Source organism: Poecilia mexicana, unplaced genomic scaffold (assembly GCF_051168715.1).
Source record: "Poecilia mexicana isolate PSO_F unplaced genomic scaffold, ASM5116871v1 scaffold_12, whole genome shotgun sequence".
NCBI lineage: Eukaryota > Metazoa > Chordata > Actinopteri > Cyprinodontiformes > Poeciliidae > Poecilia > Poecilia mexicana.
The window spans coordinates 17,606,261-17,628,108 of NW_028263381.1; the positions used below are offsets into that span (position 1 = coordinate 17,606,261).

The 21,848-nt window shown below is 38.8% G+C and overlaps 1 protein-coding gene across 1 annotated transcript in view; it reads left to right on the plus strand.

The window, feature by feature from the left end:
- Positions 1 to 21,848, plus strand: part of LOC106922643 (poly [ADP-ribose] polymerase tankyrase-1-like) — a 75,678-nt gene that overhangs the window by 16,425 nt on the left and 37,405 nt on the right. Inside the window, exons 5-6 of the mRNA XM_014995230.2 lie at positions 14,276 to 14,312; positions 18,108 to 18,183. Coding sequence (XP_014850716.2) covers positions 14,276 to 14,312; positions 18,108 to 18,183 — 113 coding nt within the window. The remainder of the gene's footprint in view (positions 1 to 14,275; positions 14,313 to 18,107; positions 18,184 to 21,848) is intronic.

Here is a 21,848-nt window from a genome sequence, read left to right on the forward strand (position 1 = left end):
AATAAAATGTGTAAGAAAATGTCTTCTCTAAGTGGCTCTAGTATATCGCAGCAATATCATAAAAAAAAAAAAGGTTTTAATTCGATGCATATGCAATTTTGTTCAGCTCTGCTGTCACAACAGTTGTTTTATTTGTGGTGTTAAAATGGAAACCTACCTATGCTTACACTTTATCAAGTGATAAAAGAGAACATGCCCAAGTTTGCTGGCAAATTATTAAACATCTCTGGAGCTAATTATGGATGTTTATCAGTTACTGGAGTGAATCTGCTTTGTTCAGCCTTATTTAAGGTGAGGCAGGTTAAAGAAGCCTGAGCAAATTAGCATTCTGTGATCAAGCAACGCAATTTTCAGCACGACCTCAAGGAGCTCCTGTCTGTGGAAAAGGTGAATGAGAATGTTACTCTAGAGGTGCTCATTTAATCAATTATGCACAGCAGATGATGGACTGCACAGCTAGAATTGTAACAAATACTTTTCAAAGTTTAGGAACAGTGGAGTTATAAGAACACAAACCTATAAAATACCAGCTAGGAAGACGCGGTTAAGGCTAAACACAGATTGCATTTTTCTGACTGATCACTGGTTTTTAAAAAGCCTTACTTGTGGAGGTGGATATGATCAGTTTTATCTGCAAGTATTGGACAATTATTTAGAAAGGCCCAAAAAATCCAACCCAACCCGACCCAAGCCCGTAGACGATGTGTCGGAGACCCGATCCGACCCCACTAATTAACTTTAATTGTACGTCCGAGCCGGAATAAACCCGACAATTACGTTTTTACTGCTTTTGTTTTTAGGGCATAATTTGAGTAAGCAGTGTAACTTCTCCCATTTTTAGCTTTTATTTAACATCTTCCGGCACCGTTTTGTGGCATGTTGTAAACGCAGAGTGATTGATAGGAGCGCAGCACGGTGGAGCTGTGTGTGCATTGTGCCAGTGTGCTGCGCTTGTTACAGTCTAATGAACTTCTGCCCCTTTCTTTCCTCAAAGCTGCCAACTCCTACATTTTGACAATACATTAACACAACTTTGTATTGTATATTCTTGTTTGGTTTTCACTGTGCTGAATGTATTGTAGGCTTTTTAAAAGCACCACAGAACCCAACTCCACCTGACCCGACCATCAAGCAAATCATTTTGGTCTGGTCCAGTCCTGCCCGAATTATGGGTCATGTTCTGGCTCGACCCATAAATCTAAACTCTTAACACCTGATCGCCGATCATTCAACATTTAATAAATCAATGCAGATTTATCGATGTACCCCTGAACTTTACATTTAATTTTAATGCGCCATTGTTTTGTTTTTTTCCTTTTTGCAGTATGTAACATTTCATGACATCTAAAATCTTACTTTTAGACAGAAATCCTATTCAGGATATTATTTGAATTTCTTAATGTTGGTGAAATTTGTATTAGCCAGGTACCTTTATGTTCAGATATTTTTAGACAATCAGGCTGTTTTATGGTGTAGTAATTTTTATACATCCGTTTCTGTAGCATGGTTGTGTTGACATTTCCTCTTAGATTTTTTTTGCAGTGTTTATGTATCAACACTGACCTTTTATTTACCATCTGTAGCATGATGGGGAACATGGAGCTGTTACACAATCAGTGTATTTTTAAACCGTGCCTTTTCTTAACCCCCCACATCTCTATTCAACTGCTTTCAGCTAATTACATAAACTGTGTTTTGACTGAGTCATGTTTGTTTGAATCATAGCTTTGATTCACCTGATTCCTATCATGAAAAAAAAAATCTGTTTTGATCTTAGCTGCCTTAGAGCTTAAAAACAGACACAGCCATTACTTTTCTGCCTCTATTCACTAGTGTGTAGCTGAATTGCTTTCATGCAAGGTCAAAGCAGTGATTTGAAGTGCTTTTTACAACTCCGAGGCCAAGGTTGCTTTCTTACTCTCCCATTCTTGCAAGTAAATGGGAAATTATTAGTGATAAAATCACAACGTCCATTTTTTTTGTCATTGTAATCATAAATGGTGAGTAATTAGTTCTGCATGTTCAGCAAAGTTTATAGAACGGTTTGGTAAGATGCTATGATAATTTGTAATTAGCTGGTAAAATCTAGAAGAATGTTCCTTAAAGGTGCTTGGGCTGTCATCAGTTTTGGTATCAAGTATTTATGAGGCAATGGAAAGCAAACTACTCACTGAAGGTAAGGAGCCTTCAGTAGAAACTAAGTTCAATGATACTGAATGGTGAATGAGTTCTGATGGCTACATATGAAGCTGTTCTATTTATTTCCAAAGGCAGAACTTGGATCTGCTTTAGAAGATCCAAGTTCTTTATACTGTAAGAGACTCGTCTTTTTCATATTAACCTACGTCACAAAAATATACAAAGGAAAATTGGTTTACATACTCCTCGTTAGGGTGTACAGAGAAGTAGACACAGTGTGAGCATTTGAACTGCTACGTCACTGGTTTGTTCCAACGTGTTTCTTTGTCTTATCACTTTTCTGTTAATGTGAAAGTGACTCGACTCGGTTGTTTGGTTAATTAAAAATAATTTCTAAGTACTGGCTTGTGCTGGTATTCAGTTATGCCTGCAGCTTGGGTTCATTCCAAGTGCAACAGCTAGCTAAGGCACTTGTACACTAACAGCCTGAAAAATCACTTTAGCAAACTGTGGATAAGTAATTGGGGGAAAAAAAAACAAAGTAATGATGTGAGAAGTCTCAGGGGAGCCAATGTTGGATCACCGCAGGAACTTTCCTTTACATCAGTCTGCTCTGTCGCTGCTGATTGATCTTTTTCTGCCCAGAAAGCAGTGATTAGGACACTTTCATCAAGTTGCGTCTACCCTTGAACACTCCCCCCTTGGATCCAATGATCTCTCAGACACTTTTTTTTTCTTCCTCCTCATCAGCTAATGTGGTGTTTAATGAGCTTGCAACTACAGCACACGTCCCCCTTTGCTCTTCATCTTTTCATCAGCCACAGTATCTGGTCTCACTCTCTTTGACACTTTGTCCATACTTTTTTTTATTTTCTCCCCCGCTGCTGTTTCTGATTACTTTCACTTATTCCATTTCAGCACTTGAAATGTTACACTTGGCCCCATCCTCTGCCAATCTGACAGGAGCACACAACTCGAAACCCTGTCAGTTGAACTGTTGGGTAATCTTCAGCCAACCACCCACACGCTAAAGTGAAGATTACACTGCCAAACATCGCCGCCAAAATGTTATAAATCCAGTATGAGGATAGGTGTTTATCCAGCATATTCAGCCAAATTAAGTGATTTTTACTGGAGGGGAAAAAAAGCCTGCTGAGCTCATTACATCCATCTGTTACTGGTTGGGTTAATAATGTTGTTAAGCTCTTGGTGTTTTAATGCTCAGTTGTAGAAAGCTGATTCTATTAAACTTCTAAAAACCAATAAATAACCTCTATTTAACAATATTTTATATACTATATATACATATATATTACTATCCGAAAGAAACAAGTGAAGCAGTGACTTCACCACTGCTTCACTTAAATAAACTCCCCACAACCGTGCACTGCATCACAAACCAAAACTACAATGACCAGGTGAAAAACCGCAAAGTGCTTGTGTTCAACTCGAACACAAACGACGCGAATAACATTTAATGCATAAATAAATATCTGGAAGCCGACTGAATCTCTATGGCTTCAAAATCTTCACACTGTTCCATTTTTAACGAGCCATAACAAGCAAAAAGTGTGAAAAACAAATGCAATGCGAGGATGTTTATATTCACACCTTCCTGTTTCTTTATTTGCATTGCTATAATTACCAATAAACTTTCTCAACTTAAAACAATGTAAATAAATACATTATTTATTGTCAGTGAGTAACTTATGTCTTTTCTTGTGGGCTGTTTTTATTTTTATGAGAAATATTTTTAGTTTGAAAGGCTGGTATGCATATCTGAATGGTGAAGCAAAAACAGAAGGAAGGTAGCATCTATATGTAGTATGTTTAGATTTCTGAAAAAACCTGATCTTACATAAGTAGTTTTTAATGGCTTTTTTTCTACTCGTTTTTGTAGTTAGTATCATGTAACATGATGTTTCCTGTTACAGAAGAAACCCTACGATCCTAATTGAGGCTACCTACAAAGTCTTAACCACTCCTGAAATGTTCCATTCAAAGTAAAATATTGAAGTTTGAAAAGTTTTAATGTAGGAGACTAAAAATGACAATTAATATTCATTTGTGTGAACTGTGAGTGTTCAGATTTTAGGAGTGAACGAAATGCTGGAATGAATATTCACTCAGAAGATAAATTTGACCAAAAAGAGCGACAGTCCATTAGCTCTTCTTAATTACCTCCATTGCTATTCAAAGATCAGCTGCTGCTTCGCCTTGAAAATCAATTCTCTTCTGTAGGCCAAGTCAACACACACACACAGACAGACACACACACACACACAGAAGTATTTCTCCCTGATCCTCAGTTTTTCATACTGGATCCACAACTCAAGTTCAACTTTTTTTTGCTCCAGTTGCCAAAAAATGTAAGTTTACTTAAAGTGACAACAACACAGAAAAGAAAAATAAAATGCTAGTTTTTATTTATTAATTTGTTGCAAATGGTACATTTGAAAAACTCTGTTTAGAAATCCACCAATCAAACTTTTATGGTAGATTTCCAATTGCCAATTTTTAACCTGGACTACTATGGCGTGAGCACTGATTTGGAGAAACAAAATCAAATGTTTGAGTTTACGACCAGTTGGTCATCAAGCAGACCAACTTTTTGGATCCAGCTGAACTTCATATGGCTGCACCAGTGCAACTAAGATGTCATATTTGTCAATTGGCAGATCTGCAGCCATTTTGTAGTTCTTAAGTTCCCTTCTTTTAATTGTCTGACCAATTTAAGTGTCTCTGTAGCTGATATTTGTACCCTATGTATTTACAAACCAGATTGACTCTTGTACCCATCCTCTATCATTCTATTGTTTTATTGACTTGGGTTTTTTTGTTGGCTGTGAATTGGGTGGCTATCTGGTTAAGCAATGTGTAACTAGTTTGTGTTTTTGAGTGCTGTGGAAACAACTGAAGTGTTCATTGAGTGAAAACACTGTAATCTGGATGACAACAAAGAGAGACGTCGTATTTTGAGCCACAGCTGCTCATTCAAGCTGAAAGAATCACAGCGACCGTCACATCAGAGCTGGCATATCTCAATATGTCCGTTCTAAATTGGTATTGACAAAGTAGGACTTCATCTTTTTGCTCTCCGAATTGATCTAAGGGAATAGACTTCAGATGAGGACGACTTTCTCTCTCTCTTTGATGCAAAGCTTTAGACAGACACAGGGGGTTGTAGGGCTGCTCAGTATCTGTCAGAAACTGCAAGACAACATCAATGTGACATTTTATATAACCGGTTTCTACAGACCTGTGAAGGTCCAGGATTCACTTGGGAATAATATGTCAAAAAGTGTGACGGTGTTTTACAGTATTGCAGCCTTCCTTCAAGGTTCCACATACTGAAGCATGCTGGAATAAGTAAACAGATCAGAATTGTTCTCATTTTTTTGTTATTCCACCTGGTTACTTAATTCCTCTACAACCTCAACACTTTAATAGTGCTAATTCTCACATGCCACAAAATAGTACCTAAACAGATTTGTTCAAATGTGTGAAAAGGTAACAGTGGATGCATTTTTTTCTGTTTCTTAAGTCACCAGGTAGTGACACACTCCTGACCCAACTACAAAGTGAACATCATATGCTAATTTGTCAAAAAAAACTGCTTTGTTGGAAAAAATATGTATTTTTTGCTGCTAACGTATTTTTTTAACCAGTTTTTACAAACTCAAAACTGTTGTCACTAGCAACGTTCAGGATCAGCTACAGCCACTTATTCGTTTTGTTTTACCACTGATGTGCCCCTGCCAATTGTTGAATTTGCACCATAAGAGTAAAAGGAAACGTAAACATAACATTCAGTAGATAGCACTTGTACTGAACAAATGCAGCATTTTTATAAATTAACTCTTGCAGAACTAAGTGCAAAATGCAGCGTTCTGCTTCTTAACTTCAAAAAGTGACACCAAACCAAAGATGACCCCCAGATGTCGCTGAACTCTGCTACGCAAGTTTCTCATGCGGCCATTAAGATTAAATATTCAAAACTTCTTTTGAAACTTCATCTGAATGAAGAAAATATGAAAATAAACAACTTTAATTGAGCGTTTTTGTTCCTCAAGAATTTACCAACAGATGGTCCCGGTTATCTTTTCAGCTTCTGGAGAAAGTTCCAGATGACAGAAACACAGAAAAGTTGTCTTCATGGAGATGTTAGCTGGCATAAAATGGACAAGAAAAATGTGTCCTCTGAGTATTTAATGGCTCTCAGACATTTTTATATTGTATCCCTGTCATCTTGTCACAGCTGGAACATCTACTAATCTAATTTTTTTTTTTTTTTCTCCTGCCAGACAAATTTTTTTTCTCATCCCTTGGAATCAATTAGAGTTTGTGTCCACCCTGTGCTGCCTCTCACACTAACAGAGCTCAATAGAAGCTCCTGGTGCTGTTCGACTGGAGCAAAAAGGGAAAACAAATATAACTTAATCGAAGCTGCGTTCCTGTCTCTCCATGAAGGTTTGGTGCTCCTGCGGCACCGAGATTGCGAGGATCCGACATGAGCAAACACTTCTCTGCTGTAAATAACGTGAAAAAGAAATTGACGCTATGAGGAGAGGCCCATAGTGGGCAGACAGATTCAACACAGAGGAAAATTGGGCTGCGCTCTTTAACGAACGCAGGCGGAAAACGATCAGATACTGTAGTTAGAAGTGCCACGGGCGTCCACAAGATGGAGAGAATGCCAGTGGAGAGGGAGAACCTTTATTGATGTCAAAAGAGGGAACAAAACAATGTCAGGGGGAAGAGAGGAAAGCCTGACGGGGGAGGAAAAAAAAGATGAAGATGTCTTCTGGTCTGGCTGACAGATAAAGAGATGAATTGATGCGACTTCCAGTGAATGTGAAGAAACTGGAAGAAAAGGGCTGGTTGACGGGAGCATATGGAAATCATGCGCACAAAGAGCTGCTGTGAAAGCTCCCTCCTGCTAATGCACAGATTAGTCTCACACCTTTGAGTGCGTATGAGAGAGAGAAAGTGAATTTGTGTTGCTTTCAGCTCCTTATCTGAGACAAACCCATTGATTACCATGAGGACTGCTGTTCGATTGGTCCCCTGTGATGAATGAACCTCAGTCTCAGTCCCCCTGAGATGCTCTGTCTCTTTCACAAACCCAGACAGATTTTTCTTTCGCTATCTTAAAAGGAAGAAAAAAAAGGGGATGGCCTAGTGAATAGAGGCAAAACAAAAATAATATGTATTTTTTTATTATGTGTGCGATGCGTTTCCAGAGTTCACTCACCCCATTTGGGCACTCTTCCTGCAGCTGAAATTGGCTAGTTTTCCACATCGCTACACAGCTCCACAACTCAAAATGAATGATGGTCAGCCGCTATGCAAGAGTAGACTGACAATAAAACGAATTAAAATAAAAGTTCAGTGAATTTACATGAAAATGAAGACAGAAACTTGAGTGCGTGGGTATAAAAAGACATATCCATATGCATCACTCATCCTCGTTCAAGATTCTGCAGGTTTGAAATTGATCCTCAATATAATTCGAGTGGGATGAATTTGGAAATATTGAATTATCATGAAATTTGGAGACTATCTTTTGTAGAAAGAGAACTATGTTAAACGTGCCATAAATCTTTTTAATGGTTCGATTGGGATTTTATGGAGTCTCATTGTGTTGAGCTGTCCCGGTGTGGTTGGGAAGCTGCTATGAATCAAATGGAGGAAATCGGTTGCGTGACTCTTCGTTTACGTGAATCAGTCAGGCTATAGTCTAATCTTATACAAGCTCATCTGTCCAAAAAAATAAAGTAAATAAAAAATTGCTGTTTTTAGTTATTTCAGTGCAAAAGAAGAGACAATGCTTTTGTGGCACACAAAAGCAGACAAATGTATTTGTAGCCTTACTTCTCATTGAGTGGTTCATTTATCCTGAAAGTAGTATAATTAAAAGGAAATGTCTAATGTTCATCTGCTTGCCTTTGGGCAAGGTTATTTTATTTGTGTTGCACATTTCAGCAATGGGTAATTCAAAGTGCTTTACATGATTAAAAAGAGGAAAAAAAAGTGAATGCTGCTTCTCCGTGCTTGGGTGTTTATAGGGGTTAGCGCTCGCTCTTGTCTGGGGTTGTAAAGTTTTACATTTTGCCTGCTCTGGCAGATGCCGCTGGTTGAGGTGGTAAAACAAATCGGTGGTATTATATGACCTCGTCGGAACATGTGCTCAACCTAATTTGCAGGGCACACTATTTTGCTTTTTTTGTCCAACTTTACGTAGCCAATTTACCTTCTGTTCTGGTCCTTCTTCTTGATAGTGAATAACATGTCATTCACTGTCTTCTCTGTCTTCTTTTCCTTTGGGATACACTTTTTCTTTTTTCAGTCTTGTAAAACCATTTACCCGTAGCTGCACAAACATTAGACGTTGGCGCATCTGACTGCTAATGCGCTGTAACTTTACGCGGCTCTGTTCCAGAGATTATTCTCCAGAACAGCACCTTTGTTTGGCTTTGACCATATCTACACCTGCTGTGCTATGTTAAAGTTTACATTTATCAAATCACAGAAATCATTTACCTTTAATAACATAAAGTTACCTCATTTTTAAAGTGCAATCAGTAATACTTTTATAAAAAATTTATATCAGTAATGATTTCTTGGTTACTGTCAAGTTGTCATATCAAAGACATTTTGAATAATGTCAACTTTGCATTAAAAGTGTCATAATTTACCAAATGACGCTTTATGACAACAGTCATACATATTCATGAAGGCTTATTCATGTTCATGACAGGTTTTTATGACAGTGTCATGTCAGTCTTATTCACCCCCCTTCAAATAAAGTGTTACCGAAATGTTTGATGATTCTTTAAAGCTTCCACAGAGGTATTGAGTCCTTGAAATGTCTATTCAGGATTAAAAAAATGGGAAACCCAGCAAACTCAACGTGGCTAACTTCTGGATGCACTGAACAAAAGGTTTCTCTAAGGAGATTTAGCTGCTGTACTCTGATAAATCCCACAACGGTGGTTTTTAGTGGCCAGCATCTACATTCAAATGAGAAGGTGGGAGGTGGTGACCAGAAAACACATTATTAATCCAGAGCAGCTCTCCTTGGTGCACTTTTGTGGAGCAATTAATCACATGGTGTAAGAGGGGAGTGCTGAAACAACAGTCTTTCACAAATTTCAGTCCACCTCCCATTTATTCTCCCTCCCTCCTTCTCTTTGAAGGGTCTCCTTCCACACAGATCCACTTTACAACGTCAGCTCTTGTGACCTTGCTGCGGCTCCAAGTACATCGGTCATCTCCTGACTCAGAGCCGGTCATTGTGTAACAGCAGATAAACCGCTTGTAGAATAAGTGATGTGTGATTTAGACACACACACACACATGCACACACACACTAACCTAAGGAAGCAGACAGCTGGGCCGTGAAGTTACTTGTTTCTCAGCGAGCATCATCTGCTCTGGTGGAGCTGCTTAACACACACACACACTGTATACTAGGCCGATAATGAAAAATTAAAGCTCACCTTTGCAGATTCACATATGGAAATGCACAATCAGGCCCTTCGTTGCACAAGAACTGGGATTTAAATTATGGTTGCTGATGTCTACAGGAAGTTACACACACCCACACACAGTACTCGCACACAGTATCATCATTCAGAGGGTTGCTGGCCTGTCCTGGGCTTTAACATGTCCTTGTGTCGTCTGTTTGGGGTCAGCCTCATGCACACACTTTACCTCTCTGGAACATGTTCCTCCATACCCCCTAAAATTCAGCTTTACATGATGTGGAACACCAAACACTTGCATATGATTTGCTTCTCAATGTGATGCACCTAGAATTTCAATTAATATCCTTAAATTAGCATGCGGTTTATGACTTGTGACTCAGAGGCTCTTATCACACTATCTGGTTTTAAAGATGCAAGAGCCTAACATCGTTCTCTGCTTCTTTTTATTTTTATTTTTACCCTTGTAATGTCATGAAACATGTTTAATTTGCCTTTTTAACCTGCCTTCATGTTAACATTTCAGAGAGTCTCACCAACTTTGAATAATATAAATTTTCTCCCTTTTTGGCTTCACTCAAAGATTAAATGTTGAGCAAATCGGAAAGGGTGGGGGGACTTGATGGCGCAGTGTTTTCATTTATAAACTCACTTTCATCTTCATCCATGTGTCTAGTGGGGAAGGACTAAAGTGGAAGATAGTAACAGCATATCTGTCCAAGCCCCTCTTTGCTGTTTAGTGGGTGTATGATATGACTAGAAATGAAGAAATGACTGCAGCACCACAAAATACTAACGTTAACATCACAAAGGACAGTTTCTAGAACTGTCTAACATTTATTGATAAAACTTGCATCTATGGTAAAATAACTTCTTTGAGTATCTCTAAAAAATATGAATACTTCTAATCGGAATGCAGAACGTAATTTCTTGAGACTCGAGTGGAAAAATTGGTGTAATTGATTTTTTTTATGAATATTTTTGAAGGAATTTTTGTAATAGAGAGAGAGCCACCAGCTTTTTAAAAACCAGGTGTGAAACCAACACATAAACTGACGAAAATATTTACTCAGGTGACAAATAAATAGAGAATTGTAATTATTGTAATGACAAAACTTTCCAGCAAGATTTTCCCCCTGCTGGCCACATAAAAGCACACAATGCAGGTGAATTTCTATTGGATTTTTAAAAATTATTTCTGAATTTGCAAGCCTTGGAGTTGGATTCCAAGGCTGTAGTTTTATTTCCAACGCAATTTGACTGGCAATAAAATTGTGGCGGTGAATATACGATTATGTAGAAAAGTTAAATGCAATCGTTTTATGTCAGAAAAAAACCCCATCACTGACGGTGAGGTGGATAATGATTTGCATAACAAATGCAATCCAACTTGATTCAAAGGCTGTCGGTTTACTTATGGGAAATTGAACCTCTCAGCTTAAAAATGGCTTAGAAGTCAAATTTAGTGTCTTGACCTTTTTCTTGTTCTGTCTGTTCCTCCCCCTCTCTCTCTCCCACTTTCCTCCGTCTCTCCCTGTTCAGCTCCAGCTTCTGTTACACCAATTATACTGTGTCAAATCCATGCATGTCAGCTTCCAGATCCCTAATCATCCCTTCTCTCTTTCATCTGTAATCCTTTGTTCCATCCTCCTACCCCACTTTTTTCCCCTCGCTGGTAACCTCTCCTCTCTTCTTCGGTCGTCACACATCTCCACCCCTCCGTCTGCTTCTCGTACTAAACCCATCCTCTCCATCCTCCTTTCATTTAGCTCCAGCATACCGTAGCACCTTGTCCTCACCCTTCGAGTTTTTGATTCTATTTCTAATTTCTGTTTTATGGCTCTTCCTGAGACTTGAGCAGCTCTGGATTTAGAAATGCCCTCTTGTTAATTTTTTAGTAGAAAATAGCAGAGATAGTTTTAATAGGTGTGAAATCGGAAAGCTTTGCATCGTCGCTATCACTTTTTGTCCCTCTCTGGAGTACATGAGACCAAATATGAGCAAAATTAGTAATTTTCTTTGGTAGTGTTAGTTTTCTGCTATGATTAATAAGTTGCATCATAGTTAAATATTTCAATTTTAAAGAAAAACCAGTGCTGTATATGTTTAGTTTCTTTTACCACAAAACGACAGATGTGCACCACAGAAATACCAACTACATTTCAGGAGAATATATGGTAACAGGTGGTTTTTATTGTGATGACAGGGGCATCAGTGGCTTGGGTGGTGGAGCAGGTGGCCGCTGCCTCGAAGATTTCCGGTTTTAATCAGATTTTTCCTGGGGAAAATCAAGGGGGTCGCACCAAGAAGGGCATCCGGTGTAACATCTGCCAAGTCTGTGTGCATGCAGCTGTGGTGTGGGGGGAGGTGCTTTAAAGCAACAATGTTTATTTTGAGAACAATAAAAGTTGTGCTAAAAAGTTATGTTTAAAAACTATCCGCAGTCTTTTTTTGGTATTGGCCTGGTTGTGGTTTCATTTTACTGCAGTCACTGCAATATTTAATGTATCCACCAGATACATTAAATATTGCATTTTATCATCAAACAATTCAAAATATTCTCAATTTGAGTATATTTTTAAAGATATTGATGCTTATTATTGCTCTATGAAACCAATAGGAAAAATATTTTAAAAATTCCAGAATACATTGCTTTCATGATTTGCAAACATCATACTCTACAGTTTGTCATCACAATAAATCAAAGTTCTAATAACGATGAGAAAAAGTCAAGATAACGGAAAATTTGTCCACCCCGACACATTGAAGCAGTCCGTACTGTCTCCAGTCATAGTGCTGAATAGATTTCAAAATTATGAGCAGAAAATCTATGGAAGTCCAAATGTGTCACAATTAAATAAATCAGTTAGTTTAGCAACTAATGAATTTTTAATCTTGACGATTAACTCAATGAGAATTCACATGTAAAGTCGTGTATTGTGTTATTTTTTATATATATATATGTGTATATATATATATATATATATATATATGTGTGTGTGTATATATATATATATATATATATATATATATATATATATATATATGTGTATATATAAATATTTTTTTTATTTGCACAAGTAAAAATAAATAATTTAAGCAGTAATTGAAGCTCCTCATCACTGCTGAAAAACTCTCATGGTTTGTCCCCCTTTTTTCCCCATCATCATTGTACCTGAATAAGAAACATCAATGTCACTACATAGCAGAGTTTCATGATGGGTAGGAGTCAGTTGAGTTTAGTTTGTACATGCATCGTGGTGCTTGATGTTTTTTGCCATTTGACATCAAAATAGGTTGGATTAATCTTGACACAGGGGTGAACGATATTAATTTAAAATTTTATCGCGATATTTTGTGGTACTATTGTGATAATAAAAATTATGATTACAGAAAACTATTTATTCTTTTTTAGGTAACTGTATGGGTGTGAATGGATGGCACAGTATTCACAACCCACAAACACAAAATGGCATAAGAGAAAAACATTCACACTTGAAACGGGCTTCTTCATGACGCTACTTACTCAAATTTGTGAAATATAATCATACTGATTTTTATTGATGCTCTTGTGGAACAAATAGTGGAGAAATTGTAAAAACATTTCTGATGTCAGTTTTTTAAAATTTAATATCAAGTATAAATTTATGGAGACAACAATAAATCAAAGTACTTCATCACGATAAATGATAAATGATATGATAATTGCCCGCCCATACCTTGACATAAGTTGACAAGAAAGCAATTTGACCATAGAGCTTCAGGAAATGTCTTGTTTTCCTATTTTAGCAACTTTTTAAAGAAATAGTTCAACCAATGTTATTTTGTTTAACTTGCCTTTTTACACGAGCAGTTTCTAACTAATAAAAAGAGAGAATGCAATTCGAAATTAAAAGGACATTTTTCTTTTTTTATTCTAGTTAAATAATAAAAAAATCTTCCATTTTCTCTCTGATTATTATTTTCATAAATAGATGAATAAAAAAGATAATTTGTGGATGAGGCTCATGTCTCCCCCCCTCTTGTCCCTGGCAGCAGAGACGCATATGGGAAGGTGTAAATGTTGTGGCTGTAGCAGCAGGGAGGCAGGAGATGGAGAGGGAGTCATGGCGAGGGAGATAAGGGGGAGGGGTTTGTTTATCTCCCTTCTTTAAAAAAATGATAACTGCGCCCCCAGAGTCCACTGGAGAGAACCCCCCCGCCCCCCTCAAAAAAAAACAAAGGTAGTCGGACGTAGGGAGACGGGGAAGACGGATGACTGAGAGCCGGGGACAATGGGACGCAGCATGAGCAGCGGCCGAGACTCCCCACAGCGACGCGTTAAAGACGGGAGGGACGGACGGACATACGGACTCACGGAGACGGCGCGCGTGCTGGACCGCCGCTCGTCGCCCAAACAATGAACGTGCTGTGGTCGCTGCCGGCAACACATCGTAGCCAGAGGGGTGCGCACTGAGTGAGAATGGCAGAGACGGAGAACCGGAGCGGGGGGGTTTAAATAGAAATGGGAAAGATGGTGTCTTCCCCCCCATAGATAGCATGTGCTTTTGTTCATGGTGGTTCTGTTTGCTCAATCATGTGTGTCTCAGTGTGGCTGATGTGCATTACCGGGAAACTGTCTGACACCATGATCTTCTGTAACCATTTAGGTGAATACAAGAAGGATGAGCTGCTGGAGGCGGCAAGGTGAGTACCAGTCTCTCTGCATGCTCTTTGTTTTCATTTCTCTCCTCTCTTATCCTCCTTTCAAACCTTTTAATGTGTTTTTTTTTAAATACTTTAATTCATATTTGTTTTCTCCTCCTTTTTTAGTCATGCTAATATTTGTTTTGTTTTGATCGTCTTTTTTTTTCTTTTTTCATCCATAAATCTTCCAACCTTGTTTTTATCCTAATCTTCATCCCTCTTTAATCTGTCTTGTCCTTTTTCATCTTGTTTGATTATATTTTTTTTCTCCACCTCAGTGCATGCACACACACTTGCACACACTCAGCTCCCACACCGGTTCTGTATTTTCAGATCCACAGAGCCTGGTGCTTGTGGGCCAGCGACACTTGTTCGTTTTCGAGGCATGTTATGGTTGCAGGCAGTTCATGTGGGCTGTGTGTGTGTGTTTTTTTTTTTTTTTCCTTTTTTGCCAGGCTCTCCCATTTGGAAATGAAGTAGCTCTCGATTTGGGATTGTGTGTGGGTGGTGGAGAGCTTGATGCCTCAACAGAACCCCCCCCTCCCTCGCCCTCGTTCCCCTCCATCTCTTCAAGCTCAGCACACACACATATAAGGAAGCATCTGGTTTAGAATGGACGTACCCCGGTGTATTGGGGGGTCAGAGGGCTGTTTATGTGTAAATCCAGAATGGTCGTCTCCCAGCTGAGCCCGTGACTGCCTTATCACCCTGTCATCATGAGGAGCTTCCTCTTATTTTAGGGTCATGCTCAGTCAGTTCACTCCCACGTTTGGCCTGCAGAATGTAGATGTTCGTCTAGTTTATTTATGTATCTATTTGTGGCCCAGATAGGGTTTGTGCAAAGTTATGCATGGCATGGGAGGAACCCTGTGGCCCCACGCACTGCTTGGAGGAAAAATGTTGCATGGATTAGAAAGCTAAGGTTTCTGTGCAGACTGGAAAAGTATGGAATTTGAATTCAGCATTTTCCAGGTCTGAATAAGTAAATAAGTAAAAAATAAGACACTTTTCTGATTTTATTCCTTTTCTCATCTATTAAAATACCAAATCCTCTCTTCTTTGTGTTCATTTTTTTCTTCCTTGTTTTTTCCCTTCATCTTTCCCCATCCCTTTTTCTTGTGTCCTGCCTTATTCCTTCCTTGGATCCTTTATTCCTTGTTGTTCCTTGCCTTTTTGTTCAATTCCTTCCCTCCTTCCAGTCTTCCTTTTTTTCCTTCCTTGCTTGTCTTCCTTTCTTTCTTTTCATTCCTTCTTTCTTTCATCTTTCCCTGTCCCTCTTTCTTGTGTCCCATCTTATTTCCTTCCTTGCATTCTTTCTTCCTTTTGTTGTTCCTTTTTGTTCCATTGTATCTTCAATTTGTATTCCTTCCTGTTTTCCCAGCCATTTTTCCCTTTTCCTCTATAATTTTTTTCTCTCCTTGTATCTGTTCTTTCTCCTTTTCTTGTTACCTTTATTTTTTTCTTTTCATACCTTCAGTTTGTACTCCTTCCTCCTTCATCTTCCCTACCTTCTCTGCCTACCTACTTTCTCTCTCTGATACTGAAACAAGCTTTTTCCTTCCTTCAGGCCAGCTTCCAAACCAAATGTGTCGCAGTTTGTGGGACATGTTAGAACATATTTTTGGCATATTCACTGGTCAGGAAATTATTTGATTTTTGAGTTTTCAACCAACTTGTCACCTGTCAGGGCTGGTCAAGTTGAACATTTCTGTCGCCAGCGGGTTTCTTGATGCATTTTCAGCTAAAATAGTTTGGACTGTAGTACAGTATGTAGCAAAGGAAGACAGAAAAGTGGTAATCTTATGGCACAAAAGATTTTCCTGCAGCATTAGATTTAAATATCAAAAGGATTAGTGATATTTTCAAGTTTGAATAACTGCATAATCACATCTAGATGTAAAGTAAAAGCCTGCTTTTCATTTTTTTTTATTTGTTCAAGTCGGTAAGTAAGAGCTTAGGTGGTTTGAAAGACATTAATAACATGAAAGTCGGAGGGAAGAAGCTTAGCTCATTTTGTAGAGACTGAACAGACTGAGTTCAAGAACATCACCAAAAGTTTTATCTTGTAGTTGCTGCATAGAGGCATCAAATATGAACATGCTTGTTTTATTATTTCTAAAATGTGCTAGAATGTCACATCATATTTAGCAGGATTGCACAACAATTGATTAGGGTGCTTGATTGGAGTAGTCTGTAAAGCCTCATATCTGTCAGTAATTTGGAACAGAGTTTAAAGAAGGGGTTTTGGGTGAAAGCAAAGAGGAATGACCTCCAAGTCAGCCACCATCAGCAATGATATGGATCCTTACTTTGGTCCAAAATAAAGTTCCCAAATCTACAAATATCTTTCCACAATCAGCTATTATTGAGCTGAGAACATCACTCTAAAAAGAACACCACTGCTAAAACTGACCTCTGAATGTCTCAGTTGTTTCCCTTGAACTTCCAAACCACATCGTGAGCAGCAGAAAAGAGAAATCATGCTCTTCTTTCTTTGGGAAGATTTTAAAGAAAACGCAAGCTGCCCAAAAACACTACGGTTAGAGTAATTATATTTAATCTTAAACAGACTGATCTAATCTGATTGAAGCAAAAGCATTTTATGGTTTTGAATCTTTCTTCACCTTTCCCAGACTCCCAAAAATTAAACATTATGGCGTCTCCAGGAGAGAATTGTGTTTGTGGCACATTCCTCGATGAAGACCACAGCAAGATCTGTTCTTTGCTTTGAAACCTTTTTGGTTTTTGAGGAGATAGAAAACACAAGTGCATTACATGCTCCAGATTACCATCAGGTAATATTCGAAAGAGAAACGAACACAAGAATACAATCATTTCAAAAGCTTTCTGAGTTCTAAACTGGCAGAATACATTTAGTTCAAGAGCATTATTTGACATGGAGTGCTTCTAAATGAACAGTTTTCACAACAAACTAGAATCATAAGCATTAAGAGCATTAGAGATTGTTAGAAATATCAGGGTGAAAGAGGTTTTGTTGAAAGTCCTGATGTAGGCCTTCTGTAAAAGTTGTGAGACAGCAAGAATGTAAAATGAGATTTCTCAGGTTCCTAGTCTCTAAAGTTGTGATTGGCTTTTAATTCTGTAGTCACACTGGGAAGATGCTGGGATTTGAAGCAAGGTTGAGCAGGGAAAGCTGTGAAAAGAGATTGAGGGAGCAGATCAAAAGAGGTAGAGTAAGAAAGAGGTGCAAAAGGGCAAGAGAGATGGGAGGTAGATTTGATTGAAAAGGGAGAAGGAAGGCAACCAGTGTTAGAAAAAGATGGAAGAGTGCTGGCGAGCTTAAAGTCAGAGGAGAGGAGGATATAAATGTCAATTTGGCTGGTGGTTGTAATCAGAATTATTGAAGCAAAGAGAAGTAGAGAAGACAGACGATAGTAGATGGTTATGGCATAATAAGGCTGCACTACTTTTTGTTTTCCCCCCAACATGTTGAAACCTTCTTCCTTTAAGACTGTCTGGGGGATGAGGCATGACTCCACTTGTCCTGGCCGCATCTCCCGACGGCCAATCGAGTTCCAGAGCAGTGACCTTAAAAACCAAAAACATAGATCAACATCAAATCTCTTTAGTCAGGCCAAAATACTCTGGGGCGTTTCGGCATGACAGAGCGCCTTCAAATCATCCCCCGAACATTTTCCTGGGTCTCTTCAGTCTCAATCTTCTGATAACATTTTCCTCCGATGTTTTTCTTCCAGTCTCGCTTCTTTTCTAAACCTCTGTGGCGGTGGTTGTAGTTCTACTTAATGTGTTGCCTTGGTTTGTGCACATTTTCAGGAGTGGAAACGAGGAGAAGCTAATGGCCCTTCTTACGCCGCTCAACGTCAACTGCCACGCAAGCGACGGCCGCAAGGTAAGAGTCAAAGTGCGCGCACAGAGGGACTGTAAAGCTGTAACGAGCTCATCACTGTCAACTACGCAACTGCATTTTTGGACGGTCATTAGGGTTACAAAGCCAGTCGGCTAGTGTTTTTTTTTTTTTGTTTTTTTTTTCCCCAAGAGAAACAAATGCTGGTATGACAGCTGTGAGCCTGTTTTAAATAATATGAGCACTCACCAGCAGGCATTGGTGTCCTTTCTTGGCTGTCAGTCATTTAAATGAATAGATGGAGACACAACTTTTTTCTGAACAAATTAGCACTCATGCTGAACAAAAATGATGCATCACAGCACACAAAAACCTGTCAGAGTCACGGCCAGAGCCCTGGAAAAATAAGCTTTTTCTGATGTCTTTTTTTCCCCCCTTCAGACAAGTTTTGTCATGTTGCATGCCCATTAGGGGTGCACCAATTTTCTGGCTGATTACTGATATTTAAAAAAAACCTAACCTGCCAATTCTGATTTTGTCCGACACAGTTTTTTTTTGTCTTAAAAGTTGCTAAATATAGCAAAGAAGTTGCTAAGTTGGCAACAGTGGGGCAGTGTTGGCAACAGCCCCATATTCCTTAATTTTGGGAGATCAGCTGATATTTTATTGCATCATAATAAGAATTTTTATTTGCTGTTGTCCTGATGAAATTTAAATTAATGATGTCAAAAATCTTCTATTGAAAATTTTATTTTTTATTACTTTTCCTACTTTACTCCCCAAATGTAACGTAATAATTAATTGCACTTACTTTTGATAAGTCCAACTTCTTTAAGTAAAATCCTGATGAAGCCTATTTCATGTAGGAATGTTTTTCAAGAGCAATATCCAAGCTTGTGCCTCTATAAATGCGTTGCCATGCATTCACAGACATACAGTTATCTAAAAATGAAGGAATAAATAGTGTTTTGTCATTATTTGTATCATTATCACAATAGTACCATAAACTATCATAATGTAACTAAATCCATATCACCCACCCCCATAGAGAGACTGACGGATCACCAGGTCAAATCTGCACGTGCACAGTTAACACTAGTCATCTCACTGTTACCAATTTAGTGACTTTGTTTTTAGATTTAGAGATTTTTCAGACAAAAGAAATTGGTAACATCCAAATTTGAAATCGGCAGACCAGGCTTTTTAATAAATATTGGTGATCAGTCAGAAACTGCAACCGGTGCACCCCTTCTTTTTAATAAATTTTGGATTTACTTTTATTGAAATTGCACCAATTGCAAGATGCTCAACAGACGACTCCTACCCAGTAGCATAGAATCTGATTGGTCCACACTAATCTTCATCTTCAATAGATTTTATTTGTTTGCAGTGGAAATAACAATTCTTCGTCGTAAGTTGCAGCGGACATCTTCATGTGTCCAAATACATAACCATGCATATTTGGCTAATGCGTCTTCACTTCCTAAATATGAGTTCCAAGTACAGATCTAGAAAAGAAGCAGATTTAAAACGGGTTTCTTGTCGAATGGAGTTAACTTAATCGAGTAGTTGAACCAGTCTGCCTTCGATTTGCTGCTGATGAGCCGTGAAGCAGAAAGAATCCCGGGGTTAGACTTGAGGGCATGAGGTAAATCTGGGTTCGCTAAATGAAATTCTAGGTACAACACAAGTACGCCGACCTCTGGAGAGAAGCTTTGTGTTATCGTCCTGTGACTCCAGCATCTGCAGGGAGCCCTGAGCTTTGGGTTTAGTTCTGCTGCTTTACAGCAACACGTCTGGCTTATGACTGATTAGTTCCCTGGATGAATGGGTGGAAGGAAAAGCAGAGTGTTCTCTGGTTTTAGTGGCTTCTGGCTTTAGTTGGCGAAGTCCCTCTAGTCCTCCACATCATTGCTTTCCAAGCTGAGAGAAATATAAAGCCCTGTTAGTCTGGTCTTCTCGTCTTATCTTGACGGCAGAGTGACAACGAGGCTCCACTCAGCAGAGATCATTATCCAAACAATTTTAGGATCCCCCAGTGGATCCTCATTGGTGTCTCTCAGGCATAATCTCTTTACATTATCAAACATTTTCTGAAACGGCGTTTAAATCAACCAAGCTCAAGTGGAAAAAGTTAAACTCCAGTCTTTTTCAAGCAAGTCATAGCTCAGTTTCAGCTCGACGATCAGATTCTAACTTTTCTTTTAAAAGATCACTCTAGTTTATTGGACACTGAAGCGAGGCTCGCTGAGTTTTATAGTGGCTAAGACAACTGCAGGGCCAATCCGGGACCCAAAGGGAGCGTTTTACCCTTTACTCTTGGTGGCTGTCAAATAAATGCCACAGAAGCCCAGAAGAGGCTTTTTTCTCTAATTATGGGTCCTTGAGTGATTCGGATGGTGCTCAGCTGCAGCTCGTGTTCATCATATTGCCTTCATATCCATTTGTGAGAGAGCATCTCCTCGCCGCGATGGGTCCGCGCGCCCTGTCGGGGAGGTGATGCCTCCGGGGAAAACCGTGCAATATGAAAACCTTCTGAGATGCAGGAGACACGCTCATGAGATCATTTCCAATTGCTTGAATTTAATGGAGCGTGAGTACATTATGGCAGCCATATCCAGAAAATAAAAACTGTCCCCTGACAGACAGTGAAGCGACCTCTCCTGTACAGTCTTCATTTGCGCTGCTCTTTAATTGCCCCGCAAAGACATTGTGCAATATGTTTTCCTGCCTAGTCTGTTTAATCCACGCTGCGTACTGGGAAGTTACTGCTAATTTAAACCGCAGTGGAGCTGAGAGGAGAGATTTACTGAGTTATACTTTGCGGGTAAAAGTATTAGATTAATTACGAATGTTAAAGAAATAAGGCGTCCATGTTGAAAATATATTTATTACGTTCCTTCACCAAGCTGGACTAATACGTGTTCTTTCAGTTTTGCATTGCTTTCTCGTGTATGCTTGATAACTGAATTGTTCACCTTTGCATCTGAATTATGCCTTTATTGATTTTCTGGGCATCTTGACTTGGTTTACTGAAGTAATGTGGACGTTTCTAGGAGATCTGACACTTTGGACTGCATTAGTAATTACAGTAGATCAGAATGAGTGTAAGGGTGGAGTTTCAGCGGCTAATCAGAGGGATCGACCTTCCTGTTAACTAAAGAGCAGCACCGTTAAATATTAAGAAAAACAAATACCTGCAGCAAACAGGTGTGTGTTGTCAATTTTTGATGAATGGAAAAGGAAAAATGATGATTAGGACTGTCTGAGTTACAAATAAATTGTGTAATATTAGAGAAGGATCAATCTGCAAATACTGAGAGCACCTCTGAAAACACAACTGCATGTTTTTATACCCTAATGTACACTAATATGGACTGTCAAGAAAATCTTAGCACTACAGCAGAAGCTAATATCTACAGTTTTTTTGTTGTTATTTTTCTTATCTCAGCCAATCAGCTCTAAGGAAAATGAGCAGCACCACTGATTTCACTGTTTTGTAAATGCCAGCCAATAGCATGTCAGGTAGCGTTGCGGCAAAAATATTTCAGCTTCCCTAGCTGAATTTTCTTTTGGGTATTTTAGATTTCGTCTATGAAAAAAATATGTAATTTTTCTGAGAATAGTTGGGAGTTAATTGCCACAGAAAAATCTACAAATTATTGAATTTGCAAACAGGCAGAGGGCCACTGTAGCCGCAATCAATGTGG